The sequence below is a fragment of the Pelodiscus sinensis genome, chromosome 2 (genome assembly GCF_049634645.1).
Source record: "Pelodiscus sinensis isolate JC-2024 chromosome 2, ASM4963464v1, whole genome shotgun sequence".
NCBI classification, from domain to species: Eukaryota; Metazoa; Chordata; order Testudines; family Trionychidae; genus Pelodiscus; species Pelodiscus sinensis.
Window position 1 is genome coordinate 245,918,906 of NC_134712.1, and position 23,421 is coordinate 245,942,326.

The 23,421-nt window shown below is 40.9% G+C and overlaps 1 protein-coding gene across 1 annotated transcript in view; it reads right to left on the bottom strand.

Annotated features, from left to right (window-relative positions):
• LOC102452890 (sodium channel protein type 5 subunit alpha-like) overlaps positions 1-23,421 on the bottom strand; it is a 340,594-nt gene that overhangs the window by 85,060 nt on the left and 232,113 nt on the right. Inside the window, exons 18-19 of the mRNA XM_075922835.1 lie at positions 11,237-11,395; positions 3,925-4,045 (exon numbers count right to left, since the gene is read on the bottom strand). Coding sequence (XP_075778950.1) covers positions 3,925-4,045; positions 11,237-11,395 — 280 coding nt within the window. The remainder of the gene's footprint in view (positions 1-3,924; positions 4,046-11,236; positions 11,396-23,421) is intronic.

Sequence of the window (23,421 nt, forward strand, 5' to 3'; positions counted from 1 at the left end):
CTAGACCTTTAATCATTCTTGTTACTCTTCTCTGGACCTTCTCCAATTTCTCCACATCTGTCTTGAAATGTGGTGCCCAGAACTGGACAAAATACTCCAATCAGCGCAGAGTAGAGTGGAAGAATGACTTCTCATGTCTTGCTCACAACACACCTGTTAATGCATCCTAGACTCACGTTTGCTTTTTTTGCAACGGTGTCACAATGTTGACTCATATTTAGCTTGTGGTCCACTATAACCCCTAGATCCCTTTCTGCCGTACTCCTTCCCATTCTGTATGTGTGAAACTGATTGTTCCTTCCTAAGTGGAGCACTTTGCATTTGTCCTTATTAAACTTCATCTTGTTTACTTCAGACCATTTATCCAATTTGTCTAGATCATTTGGAATTATGACCCTGTCCTTCAAAGCACTTTCCCCCTCCCAGCTTGGTATCATCTGCAAACTTAATAAGCATGCTCTCTATGCCAATATCTAAATAGTTGATGAAGATAATGAACAGAGCCTGTCCCAAAACAGACCCCTGCGGAACCCCACTTGTTCTTTCTTTTCAGCAGGATTGTGAACCATTAATACCTACTCTCTGAGAACGGTTATCAGCCAGTTATGCACCCACCTTATAGTAGCCCCATCTAAGTTGTATTTGCCTGGTTTATTGATAAGAATATCATGCGAGACTGTATCAAATGCCTTACTAAAGTCTAGGTATACCACGTCTGCTGCTTCTCTCTTATCCACAAGACTCGTTATCCGATCAAAGAAATCTATCAGATTGGTTTGACATGATTTGTTCTTTACAAATCCATGCTGGCTGTTCCCTATCACCTTATTATCTTCCAAGTGTTTGCAGATAATTTCCTTAATGACTTGCTCCATTATCTTTCCTGTCACAGAAGTTAAAATGACTGGTCTGTAGTTTCTTGGGTTGTTCTTATTTCTCTTTTTATAGACGGGCACTATATTTGCCCTTTTCCAGTCTTCTGGAATCTCTTCTGTCTTCAATGATTTTCCAAAGATGATAGCTAAAGGCTCAGATACCTCCTCTATCAGCTCCTTGAGTATTCTAGTATGCATTTCCTCAGTCGCTGGTGACTTGCAGACATCTAACTTTTCTAAATGATTTTTAACTTGTTCTTTTTTTAATTTTATCTTCTAAACCTACCCCCTTTCCACTAGCATTCACTATATCAGGCATTCCTTTGTCAGACTTCTTGGTGAAGACCAAAACAAAGAAGTCATTAAAAGTATCTCTGCCATATCCAAGTTTCCTTTACTGTTTCTCCCTCCTCACTGAGCAATGGGCCTACCCTGTCCTTGGTCTTCCTCTTGCTTCTAATGTATTTATAGAATATCTTCTTGTTTCCTTTTATGCCTGTAGCAAGTTTGAGCTCGTTTTGTGCCTTTGTCTTTCTAATCTCGCCCCTGCATTCCTGTGTTGTTTGCCTATATTCATCCTTTGTAATTTGTTCTAGTTTTCATTTTTTATATGACTCCATTTTTATTTGTAGATCATGCAGGATCTCCTGGTTAAGCCAACGTGGTCTTTTGCCATAGTTGCTCTTTCCTGCGCAGCAGAATAGCTTGCTTTTGGGCCCTTAATAATGTCCCTTTGAAAAACTGCCAACTCTCTTCAGCTGTTTTTCCCCTTAGTCTTGCTTCCCATGGGACCTTACCTACCAGCTCTCTGAGCTTAGCAAAATCTGCCTTCCTGAAATCCATTGTGTCTAATTTGCTGTTCTCCCTTCTACCATTCTTTAGAATCACAAACTCTATGATTTCATGATCACTTTCACCCAAGCTGCCTTCCACTTTCAAATTCATAACCAGTTCCTATTTGTTAAAATCTAATCTAGAACAACTTCCCCCCAAGTAGCTTTTTCAACGTTCTGAAATAAAAAGTTGTCTTAAATGAAGTCCAAGAACTTATTGGATAGTCTGTGCCCTGCTGTGTTAGTTTCCGAACATATATCTGGATAGTTGAAGTCTCCCATCAGCACCAAATCCTGTGCTTCAGATGATTTTGTTGTTTTAAAAAAGCCTCATCCACCTCAACAATTGTTATGACAATTTTTGTGGCTCATTGAGATGAAGGAAGACCACTCGTGACCCAGTCACTAGCCTTGGTTGCCCATCTCTGGTCTACAATCATATTCCCTTTCCAAACACTGAAAGGGTATGAATTTCTACAGTCATTTGCAGACAGCGTATAGTGATTTCACAACTGGCAAAGCCTGTCTTGTTCTCTCCTATTGTTGGTCCATGGAGCAGATAACAGCTTACTATTGTTAACAGTTACTGTGTTAGCTCAAGTGACAGAGATGTGTGTGATACAATAGGCTTTCTGGTGGTTTTTCTAAAAATAATTGTTAATTACATTGGGGGATGGTGTTCTCAGAAAAAATCAGGATTGTGCAGCAAAGCAATTGTTTGTACAACCCTGCCTATTCTGTTGCAGATGTTAGAAGATGAATCGTGAATGAGGCTGGGCACTGCAGAAGAAAGGATGGTGAAATATCATATAGCTATTAATTCACTGAATGAGGCAGGGATCCCCTGGAAAATAATTTGTATAGTTATCTTCTACTTAAAGACTGTACCATGAAGCATGAGCAATCTTAATCCCGTTATCCCTAACTTTTGAGTGCTTGACTTTGCAGCTGTAATAATGTTCTTTAACTGCGGGGGGTTTGTGTGCAATTAGAATTACAATTTAGTAGCAAGGATTATAGCTCACTGGCCTCAATAAGAAGTACATTATGAGAGAATGGAAACACCACATCTAATCTACTGTATTGACTGGAACAGTTGCAGCATAGTAGCATGCTATCGTCAGTTAACTGCATTACTCCTTGACTACTGCTTTTAAGCAGAGCTGCCAAGAAAATATTTAGGTCCTAGAGACATTTGTAAGCCCTGCAGGGCTTCCTTACCTCATTCAATCATCTCTCTCACACTCAGACACACATTTTTGCTGACTTCAAGGGCTCTCAAATACCCTGGGAATTATCCCTGTCTGATCCCATCTGAGCTGCCTTTTCTGAGTATAATATGCCTTGAATTTTCAAAGGAATATAACTGATTGATTAACTAAAATTCAACTAACCTTCTTTCTCTCACAGAGACCTAATGGAACTGAAGAATCTAATTGAAAAATCAATTGGAACAGAAACTCACTTGGAGAAGAAACTGCATTTAAGAGACATTTCCCTCAAGGATTTAACTAAAGCTAAGGGCTGTCAATACAGTTATTGTGTTTTATCCCCGCATTTCAGTGATGGGTGGAGATTAAACTGGTAAAATGCTGGCATATTTTGATATTAATATGTAAAAGCATTAGGATGCTATCTAATATAATTTACTTGAATGCCCTGTTTGTATCATACCATCTATCCAATCAAAATTAGTGAGCATGCTAATCTTCATTTCTTTCACAATTCATTTTTTTTTAACTTTGAAACAACAGTAAGGAACAGACAGGAAAATAAATTCAAACCATTCTCCTGAGAATCATGAACTTTCTACGTGGTGTCTATTAACCCATTACATTCCAATGAGCTCAGATAACTTTGTGCTGATTCTGAGTACATACTTGTCTTTGAAGACAGAGCGCCAGGTCAAAACAACTTCATAAAATAAGCTGCATTGCACAAAGCAGGATGCGAAAAGCCTATCAAGCTAAAAGCTGAACAGCAATTTTAGGCTTCCTGTCTTATCAGGCTTTTAGAAATTCACAGACAAATGTTAACAAGTAACGGCTGCCTATTGCATATGTGTTTGGAGCATAGTGGTATCTGTGAAATGAAGTGCATCGGTGAAATACTCATGCAAGTAGCCAGAACACCTTGGTGTTAATGTGGAGACGTGTTTGATGGGTGAACAGAAGCATTCTCACGTTACAATCACAATGAAATAAGCGGAGCCTTACCTTCTGGAAAACAGTCCTCAGGTTCCATTAACTCTTCAGCCAGGTCAGGGATCTGTTCAAGTAGTTCTCCAGGATTTGCCAAATCCACTGTGCTGCCTTCAGAGAGACTGATTTCATCAGGCTTGTGGGCAACAGGGGCAAAGATGAGGAGAACAAATTGATCAATTTTCTCTTAAGGAAGCTGCTGTGTTTTTAATTCAGCTGAACAACATCCCAGCAAAGAATTATAACAGAGGAAAAAATTGCCATGCATTTTATATACTGTCCATTCTCCACGATAACAAATCTACCTGTTCCTGTGTGTGTTTTTTGTTAGCACAATCACCGTGTTATCTACAACAAAATCATTCACAAGAGAAAACTTGAGAGGTATTATTTTAAAACTTTATATATAAATTAAAATAAAGTTCTCTTTTGCCACATAATTGTATCTTGAGATTTAGTATGGGAGAGCTCCTGACAGTTTTCTTATGGCCTGCGTTCTTTACTCATGTTTTATACACTGGAAAAGAGCATGCAATACTATTATGATATAATGTGATCTAGTGGTCAAGATACTTGATGAGGAGATCTGCATTTATTCCTGGGCTTGGGGCTTTAAGCGATTTTTCCAAAGTGACACTGCCTCTATCTACATATCAGTTCCTCATCTGTAAAATGGGGATAATAATCTCTTTTTCTGATGCACCACCTGTCTTCTTTGGTTAGATTAGCAACTCTTAAGGGCACAGTGTGTCATAGAATGTGTTGTATTAGTGTGTATCACAATGGAGCAACCAAATTCAGTTAGTGTCTATTAGGCAATATATTAATACACACTGTCGCGAGGCATGGGCTATTCTTTCAGTAACTCACTCTCATAAACCATTGAACCTCTGTGAGCCTCAGTTTGTACTAGTATTATGTCCCATCCACAAGGTGAGATCATAATACTTGCCCACACTTGTAAAGTACTTTGAGATGCTTAGGGGAAAGGTGAGATGTGCTTGCAACATATTTGTAATGAAGACGATGATGCAGTTAAAGAACAACTACAACTTTAATACTTATTATTAATGTGAAAGTGAGCCTTCTGCTGTGGAATGTACAGAGTCCATGTAAAAACTCTACAGCCAATTGCAAACAGAAACTAAAGTTATACTAAAATGGACCAGATTGTTCACTCCAGAAATGCTTACATACAGGAACAAAACCTATTCATCTGCAATTAATTGTAACACTTCTTAGGTCATAGTTATGGACAGGGTTAACAAGTCTCTAAATTGGCTAGGAAAAAGGGCTACAGACAATTAAAGAACGGAGAAATATCATTTCAAGAGAGAGGGCAAAAACAAAGTCAATCACAGTCTTAATTAAGAAAATTTTCTAAAAATTCCTATTTGGAATGAAAATATGAAGAGAATGGCTCATTGGCTACAGACTAGTCTATAAGGTTAGATGAGGACAAGAATGAAAATAATGCTGGGACAATTATCATCACAGTCGGAACCACTGGATACAAATTCATAATGGATTTTATTTGCCCATTTATCTATTGAGTTATAAACACAGTCAATGTTTAAAGTGGATTATCAAGATTCTTCCTAAATTACACACACTACAAGACAACTTGATGATAAAAAAAGTAGAAACTCCAAATAGAAGGGAAACCGTTTTGGATGTACTTTCCACTAATAGAAAGAAAATGTCAGAAAATGTGAGAAGAGACCCAGCTTGGTACCAGTAGCTATGGGAGTTCAGCATTGGAGGACTAAGGAATTCAAAAAATACTACAACAGTACAATTGTATTAGATTTCAGGAACACACATTCTAAAGAATTAGAAAATCTATAAGGATGATCTATGGAGGAAGGGAATTATGGGGAAGCATTAAAATATATCAGTGCGAAAGGCAAGTGGGCAGTACTTAAAGTGCAAAAGATAATAGTTCTTTTGAGAAGCATTTAAAGAATAAGCAGCAGCAGCAGCAAATGTGGCTTCAGAAGACACTGGACAAAAGTCTAAAGGTCTGTACAGGGGATGGAAAAGAATGGTTGCAATCACTGAAGAATCAGGAGAAAAAAGAGGAAAGACTTGTAGGAGAAAGAAACACCAGCCGCCACTCTTACCCTCCCAAAAAAATATTAAAAAAAAGCAAATCAAGTTAATCTTAGCCAGAAATGAAAAGAATACATTTTGAAATTTCACACCAAATTACATTCCATTTGTTTTTGTTTCAAGTCAATCCAAACATTTCGATTTGATAAAATTGAAACATTTTCATTATGGTTTCGATCCTTTAAAAACTTTCAAAATGTTTTAATATAAAAACAAATTTATTTTCAGAAAGTTATTTTGAAATGAATAACTGAAATGTTCCATTCTGAAAACATTTAAAGAGGATATTCTGACATTCTCAAAATGTTGCATTTCTGTTTTTTCTAACACAATTGTCAAAAATCAACACGCTTTTCTAAACATTTCAAATTTGCCCAAAATGGTATTTTTCAAGAAAAAATCATTTTGATGAAAATTTCGGATTTGTCTAGCTAAAAGGAATAAGAAGAGGTTTCACAAACATATTAATGGCAAGATATTTTCAAGACCCAAAGTATCATTTGATGAAGGAGCTGTCATTAATGACAACTAAAGAATGATAAAAATAATTATCTCCTGTTCAAAATCTTCACCATGAAAAATTGTTGAAATCTAGATAAGTAACAAGTGAGGACGATACTGTAAAATAATTAATATTTAAGTGCATGACAAAACAAACTGAGAACATCCAAACGTACACAAATCTGCAGATACTATGTCTGTTTGGATGTTCTCAGTTGTTTTTCCATGCACTTCAACATTAACATTAATTATTTTTACAGTACAATATACATTCTGTAGTATATATGATAGCATATATATAATGTATATTCTATTTTCATTAATATATACAGACAATATACATTCTGAGGCCCAAGGGGAATTGATAAACAATTAACATACCACTGACAACCATTATTGAACATTCATGGAAAAGTGGGAAGAGACCAGAAGACCACACAGCAGCAAATATAGTCTTGAGCTTTGAAGAAAGGAAAGGAGAATGATCCTGGCAAAAGAATTGTTATCTGTTGCACTTTAACTACCCCAAGTCTTTGTCTGTAGATCTTTATTAAAATAATGGAATAAAGAGGATAAAATCAGTAAACTCCTAGAGGACCATGAACTGTAGATTATTTACAAAGGCTTAAGGATGGACTCCCTAGATGGTCTAGACCACTGTGCACTACAGCATTGCAAAATGGTCTTGGAAAGGGGGATTCCCTTTACTAGCATACAACAGGGACAGCTGTCACTACTTATTTCCCTGGCATAAGGGGAAAGAGGAAGCATGTCAGGGGCAGAGCATGAGCTGGAAATGGACAGTGTCTCTTATGCCAGATCTTCCACCAGTGTAAGGTCCACTTGGTGGGCCACTAGGGACACAGCTACATTGGAATAAAGGATGCATGGTATGGCCATGGCTACTACAGGTCAGCTGACTGACTCGCAGAGCTTGGGCTATGGGGCTGAAAATGTCTGTGTAGATTGTTCAGACTTGAGCTAGATCCTGAGCTCTAGGACCCCATGAAGGGAAAGGATCCTAGAACCCATGGTTCCGCCTGAGCCCTATCATCTATACAGCAATTTTACAGCCCGAGCCTCATGTGAGCTGGCCTGGGTCAGCATGGACAAAGTCAGCTTTGTGTGTGGGCAATGAGGGCAACCGTCCAGAGTACCGTGATCAGGGGGCACCAGAGGTGAAAGTAAGATGGTACGGCAATGGAAGGGACAGATGGAGAGGCAGCAGGAGGGGGAATGGGGCAGCGGAACCCATGGAGGAAGCAGGGGTAAAAGGGAAGGGTAGGCTCTTGGGAGAGGCAGATGGGGCCAGGAGCAATGGCGGGGAGAGGGGGACAACCAAAATTCGAGGTTGCTACGGGCATCGTTTTCCCTAAGGCTGTGGGAGTCTAATTGCTGTGGAGACCTATCCTTGAGGCAACTTCCATCAGTGCCATAACTTCAGACTGTTCCTGTGTTTTTCTTCTGCGTGGAGCCACTCTAAATCAGGGAGTAACAAACATCTGTCTGCCCTGGTCACCTGCACTCAGATATACAGAAGAATCAGGGCCTAATGTTTCTCATAAACGTATTATCTTCAGCTGAAAAACCTAGTCTTACTTCACAGAGTTAGTGGATGGTAGAAAAATGGCAGATACCATACATAAAGTTTAGTAATGCACCTGACTCAGTGCCACACAAAAATCTTCTCTTAACATTCATTCAAATTAGCTTGGATTCAACCGCTGTCTGATTAATTGATAGCTACCTGAAGGACAATAAATATAAGATAGTGACAAACAGCAAATAGAAACTGGTTTACTCCAGGAATCAGAATTAGTTCCAGCCTTATCTTAATGAATGATTGAGACGAGGGACGGAATGCTAAAATTGGTAGATTATACAAAACTGGAAAGAGTGATGACCTACATGAAGGACAGAGGAAAAGAGATTAGCAACATGGATGGAAGACAGCAAAATGAGGAAAAGTACAAACCAATACATCTGGGGGAAAGTTTAACCGAAGGACATTTATTCAGTGGAAAGGAGAAATGTGACTTCAAGGCACAGCTGCAATAATATCAGAAAGCAAATCAGACATGAGTGGAATATTGAAGTGCAGAGGACTTATGTGGTTTCTGCATGCACAGAAGCATCATGTCTTAACAGCAGAGTAACGTTTACTCTTTATGCCGGTCTCAGGTTCCTGCCACTGGAATACGGTGTTAGCTCTCGGTATCTCAACACCAAAAAGAGATAAAGACTTGAAAGAATAACAAAAATGATTAGCGGGACGAAGGGATTGGGTTAGAATGAAAGATTAAATGTGAAAATTAATGTGTTTCTTAGTTAAGTGAAGACTAAATGGTGCAGGGGGATGATAAGAGTATTCTAAAATTTACAAAGTATAAATTCATGAAAGAAGAGGAATGATTTATGATGGTACAAGTGAATAATGAGATAAAGGTCAGAAAAGCAAAATTTAGGCTAGTTATCAGGAAAAAATTCCTGCCAATGAGATTTACTAGGCTAGGGAACAGTCTGCTTTGAGAAATAGTGGAAATCCCAGTTGCTTGACACATTTAAAGACATTCAGGGCAATATTCAATAGAAAAGATGAATCAGATCATCCTAACTGGTCTTTTCCATCTCCGACATCAATGATTCTATTTCTCAAATGCCTCTGACAGTTCAGATGAGATGAATTTTTAATCATATAATTTATTCTTTACTGACATCAACATTGTTTTATTCCTGACTCATTCAATGCTTCTTATGACTTCCTCTTGCTGAACGAATCACTGAAAATCCTCTCTCTTGGGCCTAACAAATCTGTTAAAAGACATCCTAGCAATTACTTATTTTATATGGCTAGTCACAAGTTCCTAGGACATTTATCAAATAGATCAACTTGTCCTTGTTTGCCCCCAGAGACCTCACAGAAATTATTCGTGAAGAGTAGGACTCTAGGCATTTAATGTCCATGCAGACACTGACCTTCAAAAATAGCATCCTTTGGGCTTTACTCTTTAATGCCGGAATTCACAGCCTGATGTGAACTTCCATTTGATTTCCAGTGTTCCATGGAATACTGCCATGTTTCTCCACCTCTTTTTGAGCAGCCACAAATAGGATCAGTTGTATTTTACTAGATGAAGACGGCTTTTGTATTTTGGGACCCATTTAAAGGTGAAGGAGGAAATGGGGATTATTGTTTTATCACTGTGCTGCTGAATATATCATAGATAGAATGTTTTACCAGAATTGGGCATTTCAGTCCAAAACTAACAAAGGAGATTTTTTTTCCAATTTCCTGCATTAGTACAGTTCTCTTGTAGAGATATTAAAATTTACTGTTGGTGGAGAGGGCAATAACAACAGGCTAACACAATGTAAACCTGAAATTAGGTTCTCCTCACTATTATGTGACACGTAGAAAGCCTCTCTCCTCATGCCAAAGAATTCCTGATGGACTTTCATCTTCAGCCAGAGATATCTCTAGATTTTATTAGCTTGTGATCTCTCATTCTTTACAATGTATTTCCCCCCTGAGGCTGGAATATCAGTTTCAAAGTCTCCCTCTTTTTAAATTTAGGGCCCTTTTAATCTGGGGACAAGGGTTCAAATGAAATGCTGAGAATTATTCTAACTAAAGAGCGTATGGCTAATGGATTTTCTAGTCACAATAATACATGTGTGAATCAATGGGTATTGAAAGGAGAACACTGGCTCAGTGAATTCTCCATAATACCACAGAGCTCCTTCCATGTGACCTCTGCTGGGTTCAGACTTTTCAGTATTTTACGTTGTGGGTGGGGAATAGTCATTTTTTGCAAGCATGGACCTTAAAATTACATAAATCTGAACAACTTTCTTTCCTTCCAATTCGTTCCTGCAGAGATCATGGTCCCTATATTCAAGCAACATTAGAACTACAAAAAACAATACCTCTCAAAATGTGGAATTCCGGATTACAAAGACAACACAGATATAGATTTATCTATTATATCAGATGTTCAATTCATATGGAAAAAAAGTAAATCAGTACATCTGCATATTGCAGCATGGGTAACTCAATGTTGTGATACAATTTGTCAAGATTTTTGCTCTGCTATTTAATGTCAAACTTTGTGGAATATCACAATAATTCTATCAAATTTGTAAAAATAATATGCATTCCTCCCAGACAAGTCTGAGAGTCAGTTGGAAACTCATACTTTGGCTCACACCAATTTAATTACACCAGGCATTACAATTTCTTAATTATTGGTGTGGTTGGTGCTTATATTGTCATAGCTGTGTTGGCTGCAGTGCTAAAAGGAACAAAAATTTATTTTGATCCAGTGAAGTCAGCAGACATGCCTCTAAATGTATCCAAAAAACAATGCTTTGTTTCCATAGTCATTCTTGGAAGGGAATTGCATACACTTCAGATCCTAAAGCCATGGATGGTAACATTAAGGTTTCCTCGATGGTTGCATACCTTGATACAACTTGGAGAACAGTTGCAAATATTTTTATTTTTTAATGCATTTTCCAAGTTCTCTAGTGTTTTTATAAAGAATCTCTTCTCCTTTATCAAGGCTACCAAAGCAATTTCTTATCATCTCTTCCTTGCCATCAGAGACGTTGTTTTTTCAAAGCAAATAAACCCACCTTAATTTCTATTGCATGCATTATTATCTTGGTCTACTGATTTCATGCAATATCAGGTAGGAAAGTAGTTTCTTGTTACCTCTTTTTGCCCTAGTAGTAATGGTGGTGGTGATGGTGGTGGCTCAACCTTCAATTGTTTATCCACATACAACTCACTTAACTCTTCACAAATCTCAGAGGTCTGACTCCGGACTTCTGGGCTTTTGCATTGCTGCCCCCTTAGCTGCAGCTGTTTTTCCTGCTGGAGATAACCCTAGATATGTTTATTTTCTTGTTCTTTGGTAGCATGCTTATTTCGTAAACAAAACTCCTTAGCAAGCACTGCCCTCATTGAGGGATGACACTTTAAGGCAAAATAGCAAGCAGGAGGATTACACATGCTCATGTTGTAACTTTTGAGGGTTAGCAGTTGTATATGTTAAGATTCTTTGATGTAAAAAATGTGAGGGCAGCTTTCTTCCCAGATATTGTTGCTAGAGGGAGGAATCATTCTGCAATCTTGACTATTTTCAGTCTCTGCTTTTTGCAAGAGAATTTTTCTCCAGTGACCGTAAACAGAGAGAGGCACTTTCAGTTCAGTCAAATAATCAAGAGATGCAATCTGCAGTCACAAAATCAGGCAGCAGTGTGACATCTACATTACAGACCATACAGAGGCCCAGCTGTACTTCTACAGCTGCAACGCTGTAATTCTCCAGTGTCACTGCTCGATGCAGATGGAAGAGAGCGCTCCTGCTGGCACAATTAAACCACTTCCGACAGGTGGAGTAGCTATGTTGGAACAGTGCTGACTACTACACTGGTGCTTTTGTCAGTGAAACTTTTGTAGGTCAGGGATATGGTTTTTTTTTTACACCCTTGATTGACAAAAGTTTTACCAACAAAAGGCTAAACAGCCTTAGTGTAAGCATAGGAGAACATAAGAACAAAGAATGGCCATACTGGGTTAGACCAAAGGTCCATCCAACCCAGTATCCTGCCTGCCAACAGTGGCCAATGCCAGGTACCCCGGAGGGAGTAAACCGAACAGGTAATGATCATGCGATTTCTCTCCTGCCACCCATCTCCACCCTCTGACAAACAGAGGCTAGGGACACCATTCCTTACCGGTCCTGGCTAATAGCCATTAATGGACTTAACCTCCATAAATGTATCTAGCTCATTTTTAAACCCTGTTATAGTCCTAGCCTTCACAACCTCCTCAGGCAAGGGGTTCCACAGGTTGACTGTGCTCTGTGTGAAGGAGGTAGGTAAGATGGCAATATCTTATGGGATAGTATGCATCTGTACTTAATGGTGGAAAGAAAACCATATGAAAAAGAACACATAAATTCAAGAGGAAGGAAACCTACAGAACATTGAAAAAAATAAAGCAATATTAAAGCAGGGGATGGAGAAGCATAACCTTCTCCCATTATTGTCAGCTTTCTGTTTCTACATAGGCCCCAATTCAGGAACAAATTTAAACACATGACTATGTCCACCCCACTCAGCAATGCATTTAAATACATCCTGGAGCCATAATCAATGGGATTTAACCACATGATTAAAGTTATGCACATGCACAGATGTTTGCTGAACAGGGACTGTTTGGAGCTCAGATTCTGAATGACAATGAATGCCATATTCTTCCAATGGTTTCTACTAGGCCTAGTGTGTAGTACTACAAGCAGTACCATTACATTCTGACACCTATTAGTGGGTGTGGTGATTACTATTGCTGAATTCTATGTTACTGACAGTACTAAGAATTATGCCCAGTTGTGTATGTAGGATAGAGCCCTAAATTTGTAAGACAAGTAGGGTTGCTAGGTGTCCGGTATTGACCCGGACAGTCCGGTATTTTTGCCTCCTGTACGGTAAAAAAATCAGAAAAATACTGGACACCTAAAATGTCCGGTATTTTCTGTTTTCTTCCCCGCGAGGAGGTGAAAATACCGGACACCTGGCAACCCTACGCACACTCGGCAACTGGGCCCAGCCCCTGGCCTCCCTCCCCCCAGGCCTCCTAAAAGCAAGATATGTATAAATCAGTCAAGCTGAGACTCTAGCTTATAACTCCAATACATTAACAGAGTATTACCATGCTCCATGTCATTACTGCCACTGCTACTAAAATATTAATCAAGCTCAGGCTGATTTCAAAGACTTGTGCTGAAATGCTTAAGGAGGGACTTCCATGCTGAGAAAAAAATTACAAGTGTAACTGGATTTTAACAACAGTATTTTAAACAAGTTTCTCTGTATCCTTCTCTACCCCTCCATGTCGTACCCTCCCTTCCTCGATTCTACAGCTTTTTCACTGCAGGAGGCAGCAGAAGAAGGGAGAAGAGAAAGAGCTCTTTATTCAAACCATAACTATCTGAAATAACACCGGAGAAAAAGAGAGTGGTTGGTTAAGTAAATTGCTTTTCATACAAATGTTCTCAGAATGTCAAGTTTGTATCGGCCCCATTCAAATGTCTTTCTGCTTTCGTAGCAAATTAATTTTAAATTAAATTACTAGTTTCCTGCTTCAGAGGGCATGAGGTCTAATGTATATTTTAACTTTAATAAATTAAATTATGCATGACCAAGTCTGTACTCTGTGCTTAAGTATATACTACATAAAATTGCCAGGCACAGCTCGGCACCAGTTACATACAGGTCAAAGAGTTCTCCCAAATCATTGGGTTACCGTTTTGGTTTATTCTGGAAGTTACAGGCTTAAAAGTATATCCCTAGAAATAGGAAAACGCACAGGGGAAATGCCTAATATGCAAAGTATATTGTACACTAGTAAGGCATTCAGCCATAAAAGGGTTTTTAATGCAATGTGCATGCAACTTAGCACCAAGTAATCTTAATGGCAGAGTATCAGTTATAGCGCTAGAACAACAGAAACAATTGTTTCATGTTGAAAGTTCAGGGTAATCTGGCTGACGTCTCAAGCTCATTTGTGCACTAAAGGTTGTGCACCCGTAGACATGAGAAACTGTGAAGCCTTTGAGAACAAACTGTGTGACTCGGTTGATTTGAATTGTTGAGGAATTGTTATATTGCATAGCTAAGGTAAAGTCAATCAAAAACTTGTCAGTATTTACTAACAGCCAGAGCTGGCATCAGGGACTCTTCCCGTGAGGTTAGCTTTTGAGAACTTCTAACCTAACCTAGCTTGTCCGCAACATTCATGACATGATGTCCCTCAGGCCAAGTCTACACTGGCACTTTACAGTTCTGTAACTTTCTGGCTCAGGGATGTGAAAAAACATCCCCCCTGAGCACCGCAAGTTACAGTGCTGTAAAATGCCAGTGTGAACCAGGTTATAGTGCTGGGAGCCATGTTCCCAGAGCTGTTAGCTGCTCCCCTCACAGAGATGGTTTACACAGAGCATTGGGAGAGTTCTCTCCCAGCACTCGTGCTGTGGCGGCACATTCAGTTTAAAGTGCTGCCATGGCTGAGCTTGAAACTATTAAGGGTACGTCTACACTACAGCGCTAATTCGAACTAACTTAGTTCGAATTAGTTAATTCGAACTAAGCTAATTCGAACTAACGCGTCTAGAACTAAAAACTAGTTCGAATTAGCGTTTTGCTAATTCGAACTAGCATGTCCCCATTAAGTGGACCCTGAACCGGGCTTAAGGATGGCCAGAAGCAGTGCCGGCAGGGCATCAGAGGAGGACTTAGAGCGTGGAGATGCTGTCTCAGGCTAGCCGAGGGCTGCGCTTAAAGGGTCCCGACCCCCACCCCGGACAGACAGTTCTCAGGGGTGCCCCGCTTGCAAAGCAGTCCTGGCTTGGAGTGCCTGGAGTACCCACACTGGGCACATCACACCACTCGGCCATCAGCCCGGCTGCACTTACCGCAGGCTGCCATCTGGAGAGAGGGGGCAATTGGAGGGCTGCAGGAGAGCTTCCACACCCAGAAGCCCGCAGAGCCAGCCCAGTCCTCCCCATCGGGGGCTTGTACCCCATTCCTCCCTCACCTCCTTCCACTTACCCTTCCCTAGCCCCTTTTCTTGATGTACAAAATAAAGGACAATTGTGTTCAAAAATGGAATCTGTCTTTATTGAACAAAACTGGGGGAGACTGGGAAAAGGAGGTGGGAGAGGGGAAGAGAGAGGCTAGGAGAGGGGAGGGCAACTACAATGATCAGGGGTTGGGAACAGATCCCATATGAAGAGAGGCTAAAGAGACTGGGACTTTTCAGCTTAGAAAAGAGGAGACGGAGGGGGGACAGGATAGAGGTCTCTAAAAGCAGGAGTTGGGTGGAGAGGGTGCATACAGAAAAGTTCTTCATTAGTTCCCATAAAGAAGGACTAGAGGACACCAAAGGAAAGGAATAGGTAGCAGGCTTCAAACTAGTAACAGAAAGTTGTTCTTCACAAAGCAAAGAGTCAACTTGTGGAACTCCTTGCTGCAGGAGGCTGTGAAGGCTACAACTAGAACAGAGTTTAAAGGGACGTGAGATCAAGTCATGGAGGTTGGGTCCATGGAGTGCTATTAGCCAGGGGGTAGGAGTGGTGTCCCTGCCCAAGGTTTGTGGAAGGCTGGAGAGGGATGGCACGAGACAAATGGCTTGGTCACTGTCTTCGGTCCATCCCCTCCAGGGTCACTAGGGTTGGCCGCTGTCGGCAGACAGGCTACTGGGCTAGATGGACCTTTGGTCTGACCCAGGACGGCCATTGTAAGCTCAGGGCTCAGGGTCGGGGGTCTCAGTGGACCCCCTTGATTTTCATGCACACCTGCTCCTGGGTGGCCAGGCTGGCAGCTCTCCTGCCCTAGCTGGCCACTTTCCTGTGCCTAGTGCGGAGATCGTGGACGAGGTCCACGATGTCCGCACTAGCCCAGGCGGGTGCCCGCCTCTTGCGGTCCTGGGCAAGCTCCCGGGAGCCGCCAGCCTGGTCCCAGGAAGAGGGGGAGGGCTGGGGGGCATTGGGTGGGTGGCTCGATCCGTGCCAGGTGCAGGGTCCGTGCCGTGGCCCTTTAAGGGGTCCGGGGCCGGGAGGGGGGTAGACGAGTTTCCCTGGTGTTGGCCAGAGTGGCCACCAGGGAAACCTGGGGAGGGCTAGCCTCCCAATAGTTCGAATTAAGGGTCTACACAGCCCTTAATTCGAACTAGTAAGTTCGAACTAGGCTTAATCCTCGTGGAATGAGGATTACCTAGTTCGAACTAAGCGCTCCGTTAGTTTGAATTAAGTTCGAACTAATGGAGCGCTAGTGTAGCGCCTAGGAAAGTTAGTTCGAACTAACGTCCGTTAGTTCGAACTAACTTTGTAGTGTAGACATACCCTAAGTGTAGACACAGCCCCAGTAATATGATGTTATTGTGTTGGTCCAAAACTATCCCATTGGGACAAAATTCAATGGTACTGGGATACTGTATCAGGATGGAATGTCATTACAATGCACCTTTTGATTAGGCCTGCAAGCTACAGCTGAGGGGGAGACCTGAGGAAAAAAACAGCCTGTCAATCCCACTCTGAGTATCAGGAGATCAAGTACTGGAAGTAACTGATGCTGGTTCTGGTAAACCCATTCTCATTTAGCATGACCTCTCTCATTGTCAGCACACATTGCAGGGTCATCCAAGCTTCCTCACAGATTCCAAGAAGTATTGACTTTGTTTCGTTTAACGTGGGACTGTTTGTGGTTTTGTTTTGATTCAAGGCCATCTGTTCTTCTGGCATGAACGGCAGTAGATTTATCTCCAGTAAAGTTCCCTCCTGTAGGTGGTTTATGTAATTTCTTTTGAATTTTTTGTGTCAAGTGCTGAGTTGTCACAGCAATATGTGTTGTGTTAATACTGACAGACTCGGTTGTTTTTATTAATTTATGAAGTGAAAACATAAAGCAAAACAACTCCCCTCCCACTTTTTTTTGCAGGGCTGAAGCTAGGCATAAGCAGGTTGAACAATGGCTTAGGGCCCCAAGCAGCTCAAGAGTGAAGCCGTTCACTTTTTATTATATGTGGCATGCCTCCCTCCCTGCCCCCAGAATTCCTGCTCAGGGCCCCCCATGGGTTAGTACCCTGATGTCATGCATATAGAATAAGTGTTAGGAGGTCCAGAGTCTATGTATCAGCCCCTTCCCCTTTAGACATCTACACTTAAATCAGTGGTATGCACACCTCAAAAACTTTGGTTTTTGTTCTCATTTCTAGTTTTGATTTTGGGTCTTCAGTCCCCTTATAACAAGAAGCAAACCAGTATATTTTATTTTAAAATTAAACCACCAAGTAGAAAGAAACCCCAAAAACATACTCGGAGCTGATTAGAACACAAGAAAAACAGACACATTGGCTTTGTGTTGAAACTATCGTGTAATCAGCGTGGTGTCTCAAGTTCATTGGTGTATGGATCCACCTGCCTGTCGTTGACACACATAAATACGGAGGAACGCTCATTGCCCCTGGAATGCACGTGTGTAGAAGTGAAAGTGGTTAAGTTTCAGAGGCTCAAAGGGGGACAGTGCTAATTCCTGGCCTCTGAAAAAAAGACTTGGTGCTGGCAAAACAAAACAAATACCAGTCACCTTCAAGGGCTCGTTTTATTCCTTCCCAGTGGAAACATAAGGTTTCCACCCTATACAAGTTAGAAAGACAATTCCATGTCATATTTTTCAGAGGTGAGCTACTAAAACTGATTTTTTCAACAGTTCACTCACTGTTGGTTCTGATCATGACTCTGACTATGCTTATACTCCCTGGCTACGTCTACATTGGCACCCCTTTCCAGAAAAGGGATGCTAATGTAGACTTTGGAATTGCAAATTCTGCGGGGGATTTAAATATCCCCCGCGGCATTTGCATTTACATGGCTTCCGCTTTTTTCCGGCTTGGGGATAAGCCGGAGGAAAGGGCATTGAGATACAGGGAATATTTGTATCTTGAAAGTAGGGATAAGAGATCCTCTGGAAAAGGGCTTATTTTCCGGAGAATCACGTCTAGACTGGTGCTTTTCTCCGGCTTATCCCCAAGCCGGAAAAAAGCGGCAGCCATGCAAATGCAAATGCCGCGGGGGATATTTAAATCCCTCACGGATTTGCAATTGTGACTCGTCTCATTAGCATCCCTTTTCCGGAAAGGGATGCCAATGTAGACGTAGCCCCTGACTGTCCTTTCTAGGCAACCCCACAAAGCATAAAGCATATGAAACTCAGTGGCTACTCCCTCTGCCAAGCATGTGGGTAAACAGGGGTGAGGGCATGTGCGCACACACACACAGACACATCCCAACTGATGGCCAACACAGATGAGCTGAGCTGGAAAGGTATGTCAACTGGATCAGGCTATGGGTTGCCTCACTTTATTTCCACAATGGAACCATAAACTGATTTGTGACTCCTGGAAAAGGGCCTTTGCCCAGAACATATCGCAGAGTGCTAATCCAGCCTTGTGCACCAAGGATGAAATTCACCCCTGTGCAATGTGCCAGTACTAGGCGTATGTACCACTCAAGATTAATTGAAGACCTATTTCAAGAGATTATGTAGGATTTATATAGCGTATGGGATTGTGCTGGCATTTTAGGAATGCACAACACCCCTTGACATGGGTGAGAATTAAAATACCAGGATAATTGTAGGAAGTTGTCAAATGGTCACGCCATTACTGTCGGAAGAGAATACAGCCAATAGTAGTGATGTTACAGTTTTAGCCAATGCAGGATGGCTGACATCATGGCTTCACTGTTTTGCTGGAGGAACACAAGTCAGCATTGCAATAATGAATGGTTTAATCACTGGCAGGTCATTTTAAACTGCAAGGCCTCCAAAATTCAGTCTTTGAGTGTAAACAATTTAATAATAGGAAAGACTGAATGGCTAATAACACCGATAATGGGACATGGAGGCTTCATGGTTGTTTACTGGGCTATGTGAAATAATGGAGATGTCTTTCCCAATTCCTAATGGCAGGCCTGCCAATGAAGGGGGGGGGGGGAAGAGGGGGATCAAAGGGTGCAAATGCCTGGGGGCCAAGGTGATTTAAAAGCATTTGGAAGCTCTCTCCGCATTCTGCTCCTGGATGCATTAAGCACTGTCCCTAAGTGAGGGGAGGGAACAGAGAAGCCCTTTGTGCTGCATCTGTCCCAAGCATTGACTCCACAGCTCCCATTGGCCGGAAACTGTGGCCAATGGGAGCTGTGGGGGCAGTGCCTGCAGGCAGTAGCATGTGGAGTCCCTCTGATCCCTCTGCCTCAAAGCTTCTGCCAGAGAGGTGTGTCAGTCTCTTTCACGAGCCACCTGAGGTAAGTACCACGCCCTCACCTCCTCCCACTCCCCAACCTCTGCCCCAGCCTAGCTATCAGTGAGCCTGCTTAGTGGATATAAAGGGGTACTAGCACTTCCTTCTATTGCTGGGTTTTTCAGTCTAGCCTTTTATTTCACTCTTTCTATTAAAAATACACCAAATACAGCTTATTTTGGAATGAATGAAAAATGTTACTTCACCCACCATGAAATTTTTCCTACTGTTTGCTTAACTGAACATTCTGACAATTTTCAATTTTGCTTTGACCCAGAACCAAATTTTTAGAACTGTCAGTGAACCAAAAATCAGTGATTTTCCCAGCTCTATTATTGGGCTTGATCATGCAGGACATTTGGGATGAAATTCTAATGGCCAGTGTTACACAGGAAGTTGGTTACATGATCAAAATGATCTCGACGGGCCCTAAAATCTATTACATTTAGGAAATTGCTACTTAATGCAAATATTTTGGGGATAGCCATGAAAATCACAACATCACCATGATTGTCAGTGATTGGCACCATTCCTTTGCAACCATTTTCACCCAGTAACCCTTCCTCAGCACAAAGTTCAAGAATTAAATGATCATGAAAACCAAACTACCATTTATCTAACTGCTAGCTATGGGGATTAATAAAAAAGTGCACATAAATGTTGCTGTGTAAGGAGTTTGCACTGCTTCAGAAATGCTAAATTCACTCTTTTTTTAAAAAGAGCCTGGAAAAATGTAGTTAAAAAGGATTGAAATAAATATAATAAACCCAAAGAAACTACTAATTGCTGTTCATTTCTGCCAGTGCTAAATACATATGGAACTGATTCTCCTCATCCTTATGCTGGTGCAAGATTGGTGCAAATTAGAAAATAATCCCCAAATTTGCATAGAAAATTCCATTCTTCCCTTAATTAGAGAAAAAGACTAATAAGAGGAAAGGAGGGTTGCTATGAAGCTGCTGGTTTTTAAGTGTATTCATAAGAGCAACGTCCCATCCACATTTGAAGAATCACATCAGAAAAGCAGGGCTGCTACTACCAAATTAAATGAAAAAGCAGAGACAAACCAGCAATTATTATACCACAGGGGAATCGTAACATAGAGAGAGAGTAATCACTCTGCATTGTGCAGATCTCAGTATCTGCAGTGCACTGAGCAAGCTTGTAGCAGTGTAGGGGTAATCCAGAAACACATAGCTAGTCATGAGACCAAAGGCTGTCAGAGAAGACATGAAGACTGCAAAGGAAAGCACTTCCTGGACAGTGAGGATCTGGGAGAAGGAATTGTCTCCATAAGAAGGCTTGACTGACTCATTCGGGCCACAAGGAAACTATTGTCTAAAGAAAAAGAAAAACCAATGGTAGAAATTCAAGTTGCCTAAGTGTTATGGAAAGGTCTCCTCCTCCCTCACTTACTACCCAATTCATCATTCCACTTGAATAACTGCATCTGCACACACACAAGAGCTGCCCCCAGACAGCGCTATTAGCACCTTGCAGCCAGAGGAACATCTTCACTCCCACACCTCAAACAGGCATTTCAGTTAAAGCTTGGGGGGTGCTGTCGTGCTTTGAGGCATGTGACACCACCTCCTGGAGCTCACCGGCATGAGAGGCAGCGTATGCCCTCTCTGACACAGTTTACTCCCCCTCCAGCTCCAGGGATCTACTTCCTCTCTATCCCCTCTGGAGGTCTCAGTGCCGCTGGGGGAACATAGCAGGATAGACCCAGTGCTTTAACATGGACGGTAATTGTAACTGCCTGTTCTGTGGGCTAAGCAAGTAGGGAGGAAATATACCAAATAAGGAATGGTCATGGGGAGGTAGGTTGGGAGCTTCTATTCCCTGTATCTCAATGCAAGAACATGGGGACATGAAATGAAACTGAGAGGTGGCAAATTCAAAGTGAATAAAAGGAAATACATTTTACACAACACAAAAGTAGTCTGTGGAACTTATTGCCACAAGGTACCTTGAGGTCAAGTGCAGCAGGATTTTAAAAATGGATTAGATATATTCTCTCTCTCTCTCTGTTTGTATGAGTGTTAGAGAAAGAGAGGGGGGGGGAGAGAAAATGAATACAAGGATATCCCAAGTCATATTAATCAAATAAAACATTAAATAATAAAGAAGACCTTTTGAGGGGATATAATTCCTTTTGGTTTAGGGTTATGAAGAAACTTTCCTGGGGGGCAGGATATCCTAAAATTGTAACTAAAGAGTTTCTTGTACGTTTCTCTGAAACATTTGGTACTCGTAATTGTTAATGAAAGCGGAATCAGAGTAGACAGAATACTAATCTAATCCATTTGACCAGTTCTTATATATAGATACAATCTGTCCCAAAGGAAGTAGGATCAATTTACTCATAATACAAATTCTATGTGATTTGGTTTTTAAAAAGATGACATCATGCACAACTTTAATGGGAGCATAGTTTATATAGAGAGACAGAAAAGCATTTCAGTAAACAATGCAGAAGCAGCAGCTAAGATACCAGGTTTGAACTGTGCTTGTGAGCTCCACAAGTAGGCTTGGTTACATAAAACACAATTATATTTGTCTGTAAAGTCAGTGGGTCAAATACTGCCTTCAGGTAATAAGTTCAGGACATCCAATAGTGTTCTCTTGTACTAGTGTGTGGTGGAAAAACTCCACTGAAGTCAATTAAATCTTTATTTTGGATTTACACCAGCATAGCTACGGGCAGAACTGGCCAATTGATTTCATTCGTGCATGTACAAGAAGGCAGTATTTGGTCACCAAATGATCTCCAAACATTTTTTTCCTGTAAATCACTGGGGCAATTCAGATATTTGTAGACAGATTGTACACACTTATTCCTACTGAACAACACCTTACTCCACGAGTAGTCAGCACAAGCAAGAGTATCTGGCCTTTAAATATCAACGCAATTATAGCTGGCTAGATCCTCAGCTGATGTAAATTGTCATAGCTGTGCTGAAGTCAAATCTGTCCAGATGCTTTTCAGTTTTTGGGTACTACAGAAGATCATATCTAAAACTTCTGAGGCTATCTATCATCCCAGACACAGCTGAACTAACTTCCTTGTCTCTGCCCAACGTATGGATTCTCTGCCAAAAGCCTTCTCTCAGGAAAGTAAATAGAACACTTTTGGAATGCTCTCTCTCAAATTAATCCAGAACATTTAAAAGAGTTTGAACTGTGGCCTGGAAAAGTAGAGAGTATTAATTCTAATCGCTGTGTCTTAATGGTCTAAGATCATTTTCCACAGCCAGGAGTGCATTGTCCATAATCAAATAGTTTCATTCCGCTAAGAGTTCAGTTTTACCATGAGTCAAAGTAGGGGAACTTGGCGAAGGGATGCACTGCCAAAGTTAATTTATCCTATCAATTCAAAAGGCTTAAATAGGCAGCAAAAGCGTTTCGTAAGTGTTCATTGTTCAGAGTTCAAATGAATATCTTTTGCTAAATTGCATCCTGATGCTTAATCACTGCACACTTTATATTTTTTTGGTAATTAGGATCTCATCACAATATAATATGGGGAATTTAAACAAATGAGCTTTTCCAATGTAAGTTTCAGTTCTAGTTATTGTACTTCTAAAGTTCACCTAGAAACACCATGTGCTTTAACACAGTGACTGAAATAACCACAGATCTTTTCAGTCAGTTAAGGCCTTAATATTTCTGTCATCATCAAGAGTGCCGTGTTATTACAACCAATAATAACAGAACATCTGACTGGCTTATCGCTGCCATTATTTTCAATTTAGATATTTTGTGTTCATTATCAGACATGACAATTTCAGTCTCTCACATGCACACTCACTTCCATGCACACATCCCTCTGGGCCTAGGAAGTAAATCATTTTGTAACTGGATCAAAAATGTTGAGTGGCAGTGTGTTCTTTACTAAAGGGAGAAAACGAGAAATGCTCATTTCAGGGCAGCATTTTGCTAGGGGTTAGGGGAACATGGGTACTAGGAAATGGCGCCCAGTAGACCGTGACTGACATGTAGTCCATAGTCTGGGCAGTTGTCCAAATGCATAT